The 13,174-nt window shown below is 51.9% G+C and overlaps 5 protein-coding genes across 5 annotated transcripts; 3 read left to right on the forward strand and 2 right to left on the reverse strand.

The window, feature by feature from the left end:
* Window positions 1–493: 493 nt before the first annotated feature.
* On the forward strand, window positions 494–2,161 carry Asppvi_001541 (uncharacterized protein; the record flags this gene model as incomplete). The annotated part of the gene is made up of 1 exon (XM_043297836.1): window positions 494–2,161. The coding sequence occupies one exon, from the start codon at window positions 494–496 to the stop codon at window positions 2,159–2,161; it is 1,668 nt and encodes a 555-aa protein (XP_043153771.1).
* A 555-nt stretch (window positions 2,162–2,716) lies between these two features.
* On the reverse strand, window positions 2,717–3,752 carry Asppvi_001542 (PIG-F family protein; the record flags this gene model as incomplete). The annotated part of the gene is made up of 3 exons (XM_043297837.1): window positions 2,717–2,873; window positions 2,939–3,225; window positions 3,330–3,752. The coding sequence occupies 3 exons, from the start codon at window positions 3,750–3,752 to the stop codon at window positions 2,717–2,719; spliced, it is 867 nt and encodes a 288-aa protein (XP_043153772.1).
* Window positions 3,753–4,655: 903 nt separating this feature from the next.
* Window positions 4,656–7,541, reverse strand: Asppvi_001543 (putative Rho GTPase activator (Sac7); the record flags this gene model as incomplete). The annotated part of the gene is made up of 3 exons (XM_043297838.1): window positions 4,656–6,889; window positions 6,955–7,107; window positions 7,385–7,541. 3 exons carry the CDS (start codon window positions 7,539–7,541, stop codon window positions 4,656–4,658), a joined length of 2,544 nt encoding a protein of 847 aa, XP_043153773.1.
* A 2,225-nt stretch (window positions 7,542–9,766) lies between these two features.
* tim9 (protein transporter TIM9) lies at window positions 9,767–10,227 on the forward strand (the record flags this gene model as incomplete). The annotated part of the gene is made up of 3 exons (XM_043297839.1): window positions 9,767–9,774; window positions 9,850–9,919; window positions 10,033–10,227. The coding sequence occupies 3 exons, from the start codon at window positions 9,767–9,769 to the stop codon at window positions 10,225–10,227; spliced, it is 273 nt and encodes a 90-aa protein (XP_043153774.1).
* A 1,325-nt stretch (window positions 10,228–11,552) lies between these two features.
* Asppvi_001545 (bifunctional alcohol dehydrogenase/S-(hydroxymethyl)glutathione dehydrogenase) lies at window positions 11,553–13,037 on the forward strand (the record flags this gene model as incomplete). Its single annotated transcript, XM_043297840.1, has 5 exons — window positions 11,553–11,573; window positions 11,769–11,883; window positions 11,947–12,082; window positions 12,137–12,774; window positions 12,823–13,037. 5 exons carry the CDS (start codon window positions 11,553–11,555, stop codon window positions 13,035–13,037), a joined length of 1,125 nt encoding a protein of 374 aa, XP_043153775.1.
* Window positions 13,038–13,174: the final 137 nt, after the last annotated feature.

Below are 13,174 nucleotides of genomic sequence, written 5' to 3' on the forward strand. Positions count from 1 at the left end.
ATCTGGTCACTCTCTCTTTTATTGCGATCTTCGATTGATTTGAAGCTTGTCGTCATCTCATCTGCATTCCTTGTCTCTCGTTGTGGCTCGATTATGGCCTCTTAAGATATCGAACCAATTGCTTACACATTCTTGATACAGCTCTAACGTAAGATCGATCTTGATAAAACCCCTCGACCGGCTCACTGCGCTAGCTTTGGTTGTGTTTGCGGAATACTTTTGCTAACTGCCCCTCTTGCTTCCAGGCGCACTCTCCTTGTTTCGACCCATCGATTCCCTATATTCGAGATACCCCATATGTTCTCAGTCGATATATTCTCACACACTCGCTTCAAATAAGCTTCAAGCTATACTCTTCTGCTTGGCAAAGTCCAGCTACACACATACCTTTTGAATACCCGAGGTCAACAGCAAAGTATATATCATATCCCTACAGTTGCCGATCCCAGTCGCGCTTTGGCTGAATATACTGTACACGAGCATTTGAGTGAAGATGGCGGGCTCCAGCTTCAGTACAGAAAGGAGCTCCGTGCAGCTTCGCCGTCGCTCCACTCTAGCACAGGAGTCATATGAGGGAACCGCTTTACCACAGGTGACATCCCAGCAAATGGTATTGAGTCCCCGTGGACGTCTACGCGGCTCGAAGTCTCCTATTTTAGCGAGCACATTGCGCGGAAATTCCCAAGCGGCAGCGCCCTTGCACCATACCCAAGACACATTGACAAGAGGGCCCAATACGCATCGGCGAACTGGAAGCACTCTGAAGACGGTCATGCGAAAGATCTTCACCCGCAAAAGGCGGAGTGATACTGATGATCTCGACGATGCAGTCTCGGATTCTCCCACCCCACAATCGCAAACACCTCGGTCAAACAAGGATATGGCCGATATTTCCTTCTTAGAGCTCCAGAGTCCAAAGTCACAGACGCCAAAGTCGAGCAGCCCTCTTCAACGGGAAGCTGGTGGCTCGCGAGGGCTCGAAGCTAGCTCTCATAGCTTTGCACCGGCATTTTCTTGTCGCCGGCGAGCTACACTACCGAGTTTGATTCTGTCCGAAGAGGGCCGAAACGCGATGGAGACAGTTTTCAACACGGATAGTGCAAGATGGAGCCGGGACAGGAGCTCTCATGCGAATAGTGACCAGACGGACCTGCTGCGCCGCGAGGATCTTCGAGTAAAGAGGCGATCACGAAGTGCTGATGCGCTTCGCACGATGGCACGAGATCACCGAATGTCCCCTATTCAGTGGCGACGACGCAGCACCGAAACAACCTACGTCAATTCATCAGCTTTTGATATGGCCTCGGACAGCGAAATGTCCGACCGGCCTCCTACAAGAACGACAGTTGCCAGTGCACCCGAAACTCCCAGCGAGCGCCCAGTTGAGGGGCCTCAGAAGCAGGAGGAACTGGAGGGTATAACGCCGAACATTGGAGATCTCGTAAACTGCATGCAGCATAGCGAAGACATCTCTCTTGAACAGAGACTCACAACATTAGAGGTCAAGTTAATCGACCTTGAGTTTGCCATTGCTCGAATGCAGAATGTGCGCGCTGAACCGTCGCCGGCCGAGGCACCGAAAGAGAATAAAGTCTCTACCCCCACCAAGAGCAGACGACATGTCCGCAACAAGTCATCGGCTCATACTCAGTCCGCCGGGACTGGGGAGCCGAAGAGCGACGAATTCACGCCGGACGGTCGGCCAATCAGCACCGCTACAATACGACCTAGCAATCTGCAACCATCGCGGACTTTGCAACCACCATCTTCGACCTCGTTAAGCGACTTCAGCGGGATATCAGTCGAGCAGTACAGCGCACTTGTCATGCTCCTGAGAAGGGAGCAGACCGCGCGAAGAAATCTGGAGACTCAAGTTACCAGTCTCAAGGAAGACATCGAGCAACTGCAACGGCTTGCTAACAGCTCGATATCCGTGGGCACGATGTACCCAATCCGCAGCCGAGAGTCTGAGGAGCTTGATCGTATGAGGAAAGCATTGGTTCGCTGCCCAGCCGACGCCATGACATGCTCGGAAAAGATCGGCTCGTCGTACGAGAGTGAATCCGAAGTGGAGAGTCCTAGGGGCTCTTCCAGGGACGACGTGTTCGGACGACCGAAGTGGCAGTATAACCGGCGCATCGAGGTTGCTCGTATGATATGAACCGTAAAAAGGGATCATCCCTCAGCCGCCGTTGTCGCCCAGCTGATAAGCATGGTTTGATCTTTGCAACAGGCTCTGCGCAGCAGAGGCGATGATCCTCTTGGAAAATATCCGTCAATCCTTCCACCTGTTTCATTCTTCTTCCAAACGACTGCGCTATTTGAAAGCTCCCATGCGAGATTTTACCCCAGTCGCAATTCACCTTCTTTCATGACTGATCCAATTTGTTGAACAACTGGTTCTTGATCGCGTTGGCCGTGGTAGGGCCCGTCATGACCCTCTTGATTTTTTCATTCACCACTCCATGATGAAAGTTTGTCCTATGATACCACCTTCTTGATCCATAACTCCTTCCATACATAGATATCAATAGATTGAAGAACCTACACAGGCCCCAGAACTAAAACCTGAACTGTAAATCTGGCCCGTAAGACAAGAGATACAAGAATCAACACTATTACTACGTACTATCTACAAGAACCATAAAAAATTAACTACAGACGCTAAATGCCTATGTCTCAACCCAGCGCAATCCTTTAGCCAGTTCCCCCCGACTCACTCCGTCTTCTTATCTGAAACCTCATCCTGCTCGGGCTTAAACTCAAGCCATTTCCCAAACAACCACGACGACCGACAAAGGACAGACCCCACCGCAAACCCGATATACGCACCCGTCAGAATAGTAATGGGAAAAGCCTGCCACGGACGATCCCTAACCACCCATCAGTATCAACACAACCCCATTCCAGTAACCAATAGATGAAGAAGAGAACTCACCAATCCAACGGAATCGGCGCAGCCCCAAACCACGCCCCGAGGGCCGTCCCTAGCGCACCGCCCCAAACGGCATCAGCGGGGCGCGCAAACGCCCACACCTCGCGCCACACGGCGCCATCGACACCATGCACGTAGATCAGCGCCGTTGAGGCCAGGAGCGCCATGTGCGCGGCGCAGAGGACCGTCTCGACATTGTGTGTTGTCAGGGGGGCGCCGAAGAGAACGAGGAGAATGGCGAGGACAGGGGTCGCGAGAAGGAAGGTGAGGATTAGGGAGAGGAGGGCAGGCTGTCATCCACAATCACAACCATTAGCATCAGAACCAGCACCAGCATTCAAATTGATCGTGATCAAAATATGTTTGCGAAAGAGGATGAGAAGGAGGTGCATACCGTCAACTTCGCCGACAGACCTGCCGCATGCGACTGGTTCTTCTTCCGGGCGAGCTTCCCCGGTCGTGGCGGGAGTTTCCTTTTCTCTTTCTCTTTCTCGTCTCCCTCGCCTACCGGGGAAACCGGCGGCGACGACAGCACCGACCCCGCGGGCGGCAGACACACCATCACGTACGTCACCTGCAGCAGGGCCAAGAAGGGGAGGGTATTCAGCATTTCCGCGACGGGATCAGCGACCAGCGCCTTGAAGCGGACGGCCAGGACGGCCAGCAGCGCGGCCGGATGGATGAACGAGTATGCTCGCGCGAGTTGCGTTGGGAGGATATTCACGGGCGGAGCGGAGGGTTTCATGGCTGGAGGGGGGCCTGGCGCGGAGGAAGCGGCATTGGCTGCGCGGAGGGGGGAGGGTGGCGCTGAAGTCATGGTGAGGGAAGTAATGGGCGCAGGAGCGCCCTTGTGAAGTATTCAAAGGAGTGTGCGAGGACGATGTTGAGAACGAGTGCCCGTTGAAACTTGAGGCAGTTGGAGACGATGTTGAATTATTTCGGAGAGTTCGGCGGCAGGGCCGGATCCCCTGACTCCTGATTGGCTCGTCCCATGAGCTATGGCTAGCTTGCCTTGATTGTCAGGTGTCAATCTGAGCTGCCTTCAGCACAGGCACAGAAAATCAATCGTTTGAAGACTTATTATTGACTCTACGTTATCCTCATTTATGGGCGCAAATGACAACACTGATCTACATGTTACTGACAGGAAGCGAATCAAGCTTCGAAAAGTGCTCTATGTCTTTTGTTTCCGTCCTATACCCATACGAATGACAGGTAACGCCAGAAGCAAAGCCAACTACCCCGTAGCGAGGACGAAAGGAAATACGGGAAAACGTAAATCGTGACGCATGAAACGGCGTAACAGAAAGGGGATCAAGGGTATGAATGGGACACTCCCACCGAACAGAGACGCGATATACAGTCCCACTCATTCAGTTGGCCTCGAGAACAAACAGACAGCAGAAGAGTTTCAACACCGCTGCTCTAGATAGGCACCTGAACATCATAGCCAGCAAATCAAAAGAAGGTGGAGAATCGAGGCGAGAACACCTTCCTGCAAGCGAACTGATAGCTAGGAGGTCGACATGCATAAAGAAAAGATAGACAAGAATAATGGAATGCTGGCCATTCTGAGCATACCAAAGGACTGGAAAAGCATTGCAAAAAAAAGGATCTGGCTGCGTTACATTCCAAAAGTGACATAGGGCGAGCAGTGGCTCGCCCCGCGAATCGTTCCGGGGTGCTCAGGGCAATAGCATGCCGAGCCTAACGAGGGCATCTAATTTAGAAGGGGTTCTTTGTTCTGGTCAGGCTGCGGGGCAGCAAGAGCTTCAGTGTGTGATGGTTTGCTAGGATCAGGAGGGACGACGGCTGATGCTTCCTTGTCCAAGTCCGGATCGGTACGCGACATGACAGGACTCTCCGGAGTGCGGGGTTCCTCCGGGATCGCGGGGGGCAGGCCGGAGCTAGGCATGATTGGGGATATTGGAGAGCGGGTATGCTCTTCTCTGCTCTCGTTTGGCACATCAATTTGCGCAGGGCGACTGCTGATTCTGTCCTTGCCAGCAGGGGACATGGCATGGTTGGACGCGGGTTTCTCAGAGTCCGGTTGCGCCGGGCTTCTGGTACGGTCTCTTTCCGAATCTCTCACGCCATCCCGAACCTGCGCAACCTTGGCTTTGAATTTTCCAAACAGGCTCCGCTTCTCGGGCTCTATGCTTTCCTTTGAAGCTGCGATATTGCTTACCTCAGCGTCCAGGCTCAACGGTTGCTGGGATGGGTCGTTGGAGAACTGCTGCAAATCCGACGGCGAGCTCTTGCTGGATTGGTGCCAACTGCCCACTGACGTCGTGCTGCGCTCAGCGCTGGGATTTGATGCGGAAAGGGGTGGCGACGCAAGGCCGAGTCCGATTTGTTCGTTGCTGCGTTTAGACGACCTATGGAACCTCCAACTCCGTCGGTGCTCCCTGCGGTCCGCTTTCTCGTCTGTCTGATCCAAATCCGAATGATCTGTAAATGAGGAGCGAGAGTTCATAGAGGGTGTGCGCGAACCACGCGGTCTCAGCGAATTGTCTGCATGATGTACGTCGTTCTGCACGCCTGGCGTCTCTTCGCCAGCGTTAATGGTGGCCTCATCTCCGGGATTTGTCGTGTTAGGGGGTCTAGGGGTCGCCCCTCCGGCTTCACCATCTGCATCGTGTGCCCGTGCAGCCGAGGGAACGACGGGTTCAGATGGCGCTGCCTGTAGTGACAGGGAAGAACTGTGGGCACTCTCGCTGGCACTTCCTGGAATCCGCTTCTTCTTCAGGCGATTTGGTTGCCGGGGTTCCTTCAGGTCACCGTTTTGCGGAGGGGACTTGGTGAAGAAACTGGACAACTTTCGCTCTTTGGTGGGAGTCACGACGGGGGGCGGAGGAGAGGACACCAGGGTCGGTAGAGGGTCCTGGATGACAGGCTTCTCGGCGATGGGCGCGACACCTTCGGCGACCTTTGGCATGGGACCATGGGTCGATGTGTGAATGTAAGTAGTGCCAGTTTCGGCGTTGGATCCTGACGGAGGCGCCGACGTCGTCTGGTTACTTTCCTCCTGCGATGTGGGGGCGCGGCTAGATGACCGGGAATTTTGGACAGAAGGGTTGAGCCCAGACGGTTGGACACTGGTTGATTCCTGAACCCTGCCATACCTCGCGGAAGACATTGGCGACATCTTAGATGGCAATGTGTTGCTCCGATGGACTCCAACACCACTCAAGGATGTGGGTGTCACCGGTCCAGGAGAGTTGTTTGAATGACGCGAGTGCTTCGAGGAGACGGAGACGTTCCTACGCAGATTCTCGTACTTGCGGAAGCTATCCGCGCCGCCGCTCGCACTGGATACTGAGCGTCTAATGTTGGAAGTCGTCGTCGTCGTCCGGCGAGGAGCACCACCCTCGACCTCCTTCAGAGTCTGTTCATCTGCGGCAGTGCCATTCATTCCGAAAAGGAAGTGGTCCTGGTTTTCGATCAGGAAGATTAAAACATCCTGACTCAACTTGTACTCATCTGGCGACATATCGTGCTGTGGGTGAGACAGTAGCCCAGGTTGGAAAATGGCGGAGAGGTTAGCCGATGTCATTCGGTTCTGGTCCGACTTGGACGCAAAGACGGCGAGGAGATCAAGGATGTAGAGAAGCAGCTGTTTGTTGAGTGGGGGGAGTTCCCTAATTAATTGCTGGTAGGACGCGACAGCCTTTGCGTGATCAAAAGCATCCGAATCAGCCGAGGATCCATTTTCCTGAACCTGCCTCTGGTACGCGCGTAGCGGCTCGCGAAACCGCTCGTAAAAGTCCAAAGGAACGATCGGCTCTGGGAGTTGATTAAGGTAGCGACGCAGGACATTTGCAGCATCGTGCACAGTGTATCCGGTCCAATCCAGCCCTTTTCCATATCGCTCCGGCGAATCAAAGATTTCTTGCAGATCCTTGATACGTTTCGCAGATCCATTTAAACGGAAAATGCCTTCGACGTCCGTTGCTGGAAGTAAAACCGCAATCAGTAGGCCGTTCGCCCGAGCAAAGAAGAAGATCGATTATTCGTACCTTTTTCCTTCAAGAAGACGCCACACTTGGCGACGACGATGGGCACATAACCGTAGATGAAGCTTTCGCCATTATCGTTGGTGAGGGAGATTGCGACATTCGCATATTTGATGCTGACATTGAGGGGAACGCCGAAGATACCCTGAGGCTTTTCTGTGAGAAAAGGTGGATTAGCCTCACGTAAGAAATAGGCCTCGGCAATAACCCAAGCACCAAGCAAAGCAGGTTTCTGTATACGCTTGTAGCAATTGCACGCAGAATTGATGTAGCAAGCATAACAGAAACAGGGCTAGCGGTCAAGTTTGTTTGAACTGGAGGAAAGGTGTCGCATAGGCAAGGAGCGCTCGTTCGCAACCGATGTCGCCCATCTCGGGCAACTCAGAAACCAGCGCCTCCAACAGACAAGGGCTTTTTCCTTCCAAGAACATACCTTTGACATCCTCTTTCCTCGTGTTACGTTTGAACTGCCTCCACCAAGATGCCAGGTCTCGCTTTGATGGTGGAGAGGTCGCGATTCCGTCATGGTTCGCAGAGGGTGGGAGTGGGTGGATCGGCTCAGTGCCAGGCTGCGACTTGCCTGTCACCATGATGTCGAAAGTCCTCGAGAGAGATGTAATTTGGTGGGAGGTCAATAGGGACTCTTGTTCGAAAGAGTAACTCTGGGGTAAGTGGTAAATCGAGTCCTTTGTCACCGCCCTCGTGTTTTCGCAGGCAATCACCGAGGCTGGGACTGATCCCAAAATAGCATGAGGACTAGTTAACCAGCGGAAGAAAGAGCCGCGCGCCGTCCGCAACGCCCACAGCGGATCGACGAAGGTTACGGTCAGTTAATAATGCGGGGAAATCCAGCTCGATAAGTCCCGTGGATGCCTCGATGATAAATGCGACCGAGCGGCGATGAGATGAAGTTGGAATATTGAGGACGGGGGCGTATGGGGGAAAGAAGAAGGAAGAGGCCGGAAAAAAGTGGTCAAGTCGGAGGGGTTAAGGGTAAGGTGGATGGAAGAAAGGGTGATTGGAGAGGCACAAGGGACGATTACTCTCTTCAGGCTGACAGTGGCTTCAGGCTCCTCCGGGGAACTTTGGAAAGGGAGGGGAAGAACCAATCCCTTAGAGAAGGTCTCAGTCAAGGGAGTGAAGACTAAATGGAGACAGGGGTGGGTTTTGCATTCAATAATGAGTTAGAACGCCTGAAAGAGAGGAAGAATAGAGAAAGGATTGGCGGACCACCACGAAGGAGATGGCGATGGAGGAGGATGAGGGGCGTTGATGGGCTGAACCGATTATTATTATTATTATTGCCTTACACATCGACAACTAGTTAACTAACTATGACCATGACCGCTGAGGTAAGGTTAGAGGATAATTTTCTCGACGAGGGATCGACTATGTACCATCTACGGAGTACATACATAATGACTAGACAGGTACCTTACAGGGCGCTATGTAATAATGATTGCTTATTGCTGTATGAGTCGCGAAAAGACCCAGAACCAAGGAACCAGCAGCTCTGGAAGTTTGGAGTCCTGCTTGTCTTAGTTGTCTAGACTATCGAACAAGCCGATGGGACGCTGACGATTCTCCGCCCACAGTAGCAGGTACGGCTAGTTTCGACTAAGTAAAAGGTAGCACTAGGCTAAGGTAGTAGATAGTTAGGTACCGAGTACAGGCTAAGTCTTCTCGAAGGGAAATTTAATAAGACAGTCACCCTCCCCCAAGCAATCGAGATCCTTGGGACCAGATAACCTAGTCGCCAGGCCCCAAACACAAAGAAAGGCACACCTCCATAACTAAGAATGATATCATGACGATGAACAGTACAGGCACTTCATTACTCCGTAGACTAGGTAACTGACATACCGACCTATTCCCAGGCTAACAGGGGGTACACGCCACAGATGTAAGCTCAATATATATGCTAATTGAACTATCTTGAAGACAGATATTGCCATACCATCGGAGTCTGCCGCGGTACAGTCATAATAATCTGCGGATAAATCCAGATAGGTAATGGGTGAAGCCACTGATCCACCAAAACCACTCAGAAGCTAATGCCAGTATGCCACATAAGCAACTGTGGACAGAAGGGGCATGACAAACTTTTTGCAATAAGGAAAACCTCCTATCGGAAACTAGCTGTTAAACCAATAAAATATTCAAGCCAGAGCAGAGAGTATTCATCCCACTGATTATTAGCTAGCTGTGACCACTTACATAGTAAGGTATGTATGTGTGGGTGGTGACCCTGGCGGGGGTTGGCAATGTAGCAAGGCTGACAACCATGGTTCCGTCCATGCCACAATTTCACATCAGTCCAGCCTGTCCAGGACTCCAGGGCCCCAACTGCTGGCTGGTGGCGGCGTTCTTTTTTTAAGTTGGACTCCAGGCTTTCCTAAAGCGGTTAGCCTAATTGGTTGTAGAGTCAAGTATTTCGGGTGTGGATGAGCTTTCTTCCGTTGTATAACCACGGCAGGTGAATGGCACTGATTAGGCGTGGTTCTCAACAAGAGCTCATGAAATTGGTGTACTGATAGCCGCGGTGAACCTTCTGTTGACCCAAAGTACATTCTCAGATCCATGCTTAAAATCCGCACAAGGAGGCATCATCCTCATAATCCAGAGGTACACTGACTGTAGTTGATTGAGGTCACATGAGCTCATCATATAGCACGTGACCGAAAAACAGTAGCTTCCGCAGCTTCGACGGTTATCAAAGTGCCGGTTCATCAAATATTGTCGTGCTTGATCGAAACATAACGTCTGCATTTCTCTCTTTGCTGTGTCTTGCAAACCACATCTAGATCACATCACAATGGACGGGTAAGACCTTTTTATCCACGGAGTCTTTACCAAGCACTTTTTGGTATTCGTGCGCTAACCTAACTGGAACATCAGACTTACAGCCGCGGAACAGCGAGAGCTCGCTTCTCGCATGGAAAGGAAGCAACTGAAGGAGTTTATGACTGTATGTTCTTATCTGTCGCCTTGACCCGGACGCCCACCGTGTCCTACCCAGTGTTCAAGATCTTCGACTCATCGACCCGCTTGGCCTGCTTCTGACTGTTTTCCGCCATACAGATGTACTCCAAGCTCGTCCAGCGCTGCTTCGACAACTGCGTCAACGACTTCACCACCAAGTCTCTCATCTCCCGTGAAGAAGGCTGCGTCATGCGCTGTGTGGACAAATATATGAAGGCTTCCGGCCGCTTGAACGAGCGCTTCCAGGAGCAGAACGCTGCTATGATGCAGGGTGGACAGTTGCCTGGCCGGTAATCTACCCGTGGTCTTGTCTCTTCTCTTCGTATGGTGTATAAAATGCGTTGGGTTCTATTTCACAGCCCTTGGGCATGATCGTCTTCTGCTAAATGATCGGGCATTTGGGCTGGTTCCTGCATGAAAGCGGGGGAGAATCCTCCGTGAAGGGGCTATAGTTGGAGGTATCATCTTGGGCTTGCTTTGATCTGTGTAACATGTACCATATAGCATATTCCTATTTTCGTGGCTCGTGAGACGGTGGCCCTTGATGGGTTGATGGCCCGTCACATTGCCCAATGCAGAAATTTAGAGGCACTGAAGCCGCAAAATTCGGTGGCATTCGAGACGAACTACGTTGACGGTATCTGTCTAGCTAGTATGCAACTCACAGCTGAAGCTTTCTTATCTGAGACAAGTAAACTTGATTAAGGATAAGGTTGGGAAAAAATCTCCAACTTGGGTGATTGTATTGAGCAATGCGATCTAGTTTCGTCCGTGGATCGAAACTTATCGGTCGATTTGTGTCAAAGCTGTGAGACTAGTCAATTCATTTGAACGATAAAACCCACCATTCTTTGGCATCTATCTACAGATTGTTTCTCCTGGCAGCTATCCTGCATCATAGGCTCGTAGCTGGTGGTCTTGGCGGGGACACGGACCAAATCTCGCCCGGAAAACATTACCCTTTTCGACACTCCTATCATCATACCTCAGCTGCTTGGAAGAACAGGCCGAACTCGGCCTCGAGCTGGACATCTGGCTGTATGGGGATCTTGAGCCAGAATATCGCTCAGTAGATAACTGAGGTGTAGGGTATAGAGGTGTTGTTGAGCTGTCTCTGCAGCTCATATTTCCCTAGAGGTTGATTGCATCATAGTAATGAACAGTCTATCCGTACAATGAAGCTGGACTACAGCATCTTTTGAAACATCACAACATCAATTGGAGAAATGCGGAGATATGAGGGGATTATATGCAGTTCTGGCTTGTTACTACTACTATTATTATTAGAGATCCACCTGTCATGATCCAAATGTCTCAGGAAGAGGAGTCATAACCCAGAATACATGAGACTGCCAACCCGAGAGTTTCCCGTCGGCCTCTGTTCTAAGCATTGCTACCCCTCACCCCACCGTCATCCCCTCCCCCTCGTCGAATTTTGACCTCCTCAGAAGACCAAAGGTCCACTTCCCGATCGACTCGTCTCGAGCAACGTGGTTCCTTATAATCCGGGTTGCACGCTTATCGTCTTCCGCCAGAAAAACATTTCTTTACTTCACCTTCCCTGCGCTCCTCTTCCGCAGAGTTCCCGTACCATCCGAACTCCGATACCCGTTGACATCATGGCCGACACTGTTGGAAAGGTGAGTCAATATCGGCACTATACCATCAGAATTGATCATTTTGCCGTGAGAAGTGGCTGCTGACTGGACTTTCAGACCATCACTTGCAAGGTACGACCCATTGACGCTACTTTCACTTTTCTGGGGATCCAGCTTGACTAGGTTATATTGGGCTGCTTCCGCGCACACAAGCTAAATCATACATGGGAAATGTAGGCTGCCGTTGCATGGGGCGCTGGCGAGCCTCTCTCGATTGAGGATGTCGAGGTTGCGCCTCCCAAGGCTCACGAAGTCCGTATCCAGGTTCTGCACACTGGTGTCTGCCACACAGGTTGGTACCTCGAGCTTGGGAAGAAGCTTCAGGAAAAGGTGACAACTGCTAATCGGCTTTCAGATGCCTACACACTGTCTGGAAAGGACCCCGAGGGTGCCTTCCCCGTCATTCTCGGACACGAGGGTGCCGGTATTGTGGAGTCGGTAGGAGAGGGTGTCACTTCGGTGAAGCCCGGTGACTATGTCATTGCTCTTTAGTATGTTCCAGTGATGAGCCTGCCGATGAATATCCAGCTAACGCCGGTCTGAAGCACCCCCGAGTGCCGCGAGTGCAAGTTCTGCAAGTCCGGCAAGACCAACCTCTGCGGCAAGATCCGTGCCACACAGGGCAAGGGTGTGATGCCCGACGGTACTTCGCGGTTCAAGGCCCGTGGCAAGGACCTGTTGCACTTCATGGGCACCTCCACCTTCTCCCAGTACACCGTTGTTGCTGATATCTCCGTTGTCGCTGTCACACCCAAGATCCCTACTGACCGGTCCTGCCTGCTCGGATGCGGTATCACCACCGGTTACGGTGCGGCCGTTGTCACCGCCAAGGTGGAGGAGGGCTCGAACGTGGCCGTCTTTGGGGCTGGCTGTGTTGGTCTTTCCGTCATCCAGGGTGCTGTTAAGAACAAGGCGGGCAAGATCATTGCCGTCGATGTCAACGACAGCAAGGAGGAGTGGGCTCGCAAGTTCGGTGCCACCGACTTTGTCAATCCCACCAAGCTCAACGGCAAGACCATCCAGGAGCAGCTCATTGAGATKACCGACGGTGGCTGCGACTACACCTTCGACTGCACCGGTAACGTTGGTGTTATGCGTGCCGCCCTGGAAGCCTGCCACAAGGGTTGGGGTGAGAGTATCATCATCGGTGTTGCTGCTGCTGGCCAGGAAATTTCTACCAGACGTAAGTGCGTGCCCTATTTTTTAAATTCAATGTACTCACAGTCAATAGCATTCCAACTCGTTACTGGCCGTGTATGGAAAGGATGCGCGTTCGGTGGCATCAAGGGTCGTACACAGCTACCCGGTCTGGTCGACGACTACCTGAACGGCCAGCTCAAGGTGGATGAATTCATCACCCACCGTGAGCCTCTCTCCAAGATCAACACTGCCTTTGAGCAGATGAAGCAGGGTGACTGCATCCGCTGCGTTGTCGACATGTCGTAGAGGGGTTATGTTTCCTTGATGTGTAAAATCAGATACAGAACGACTGACGATCTATGGCGTATCAATATACCATTTTTATTTCAATTCACTGTATGAGTTTGATGCAATTCGCACAACTAAATGATATAGCCAACGGC

The sequence above is a fragment of the Aspergillus pseudoviridinutans genome (assembly GCF_018340605.1).
Source record: "Aspergillus pseudoviridinutans IFM 55266 DNA, scaffold_1, whole genome shotgun sequence".
Classification (NCBI taxonomy): domain Eukaryota; kingdom Fungi; phylum Ascomycota; class Eurotiomycetes; order Eurotiales; family Aspergillaceae; genus Aspergillus; species Aspergillus pseudoviridinutans.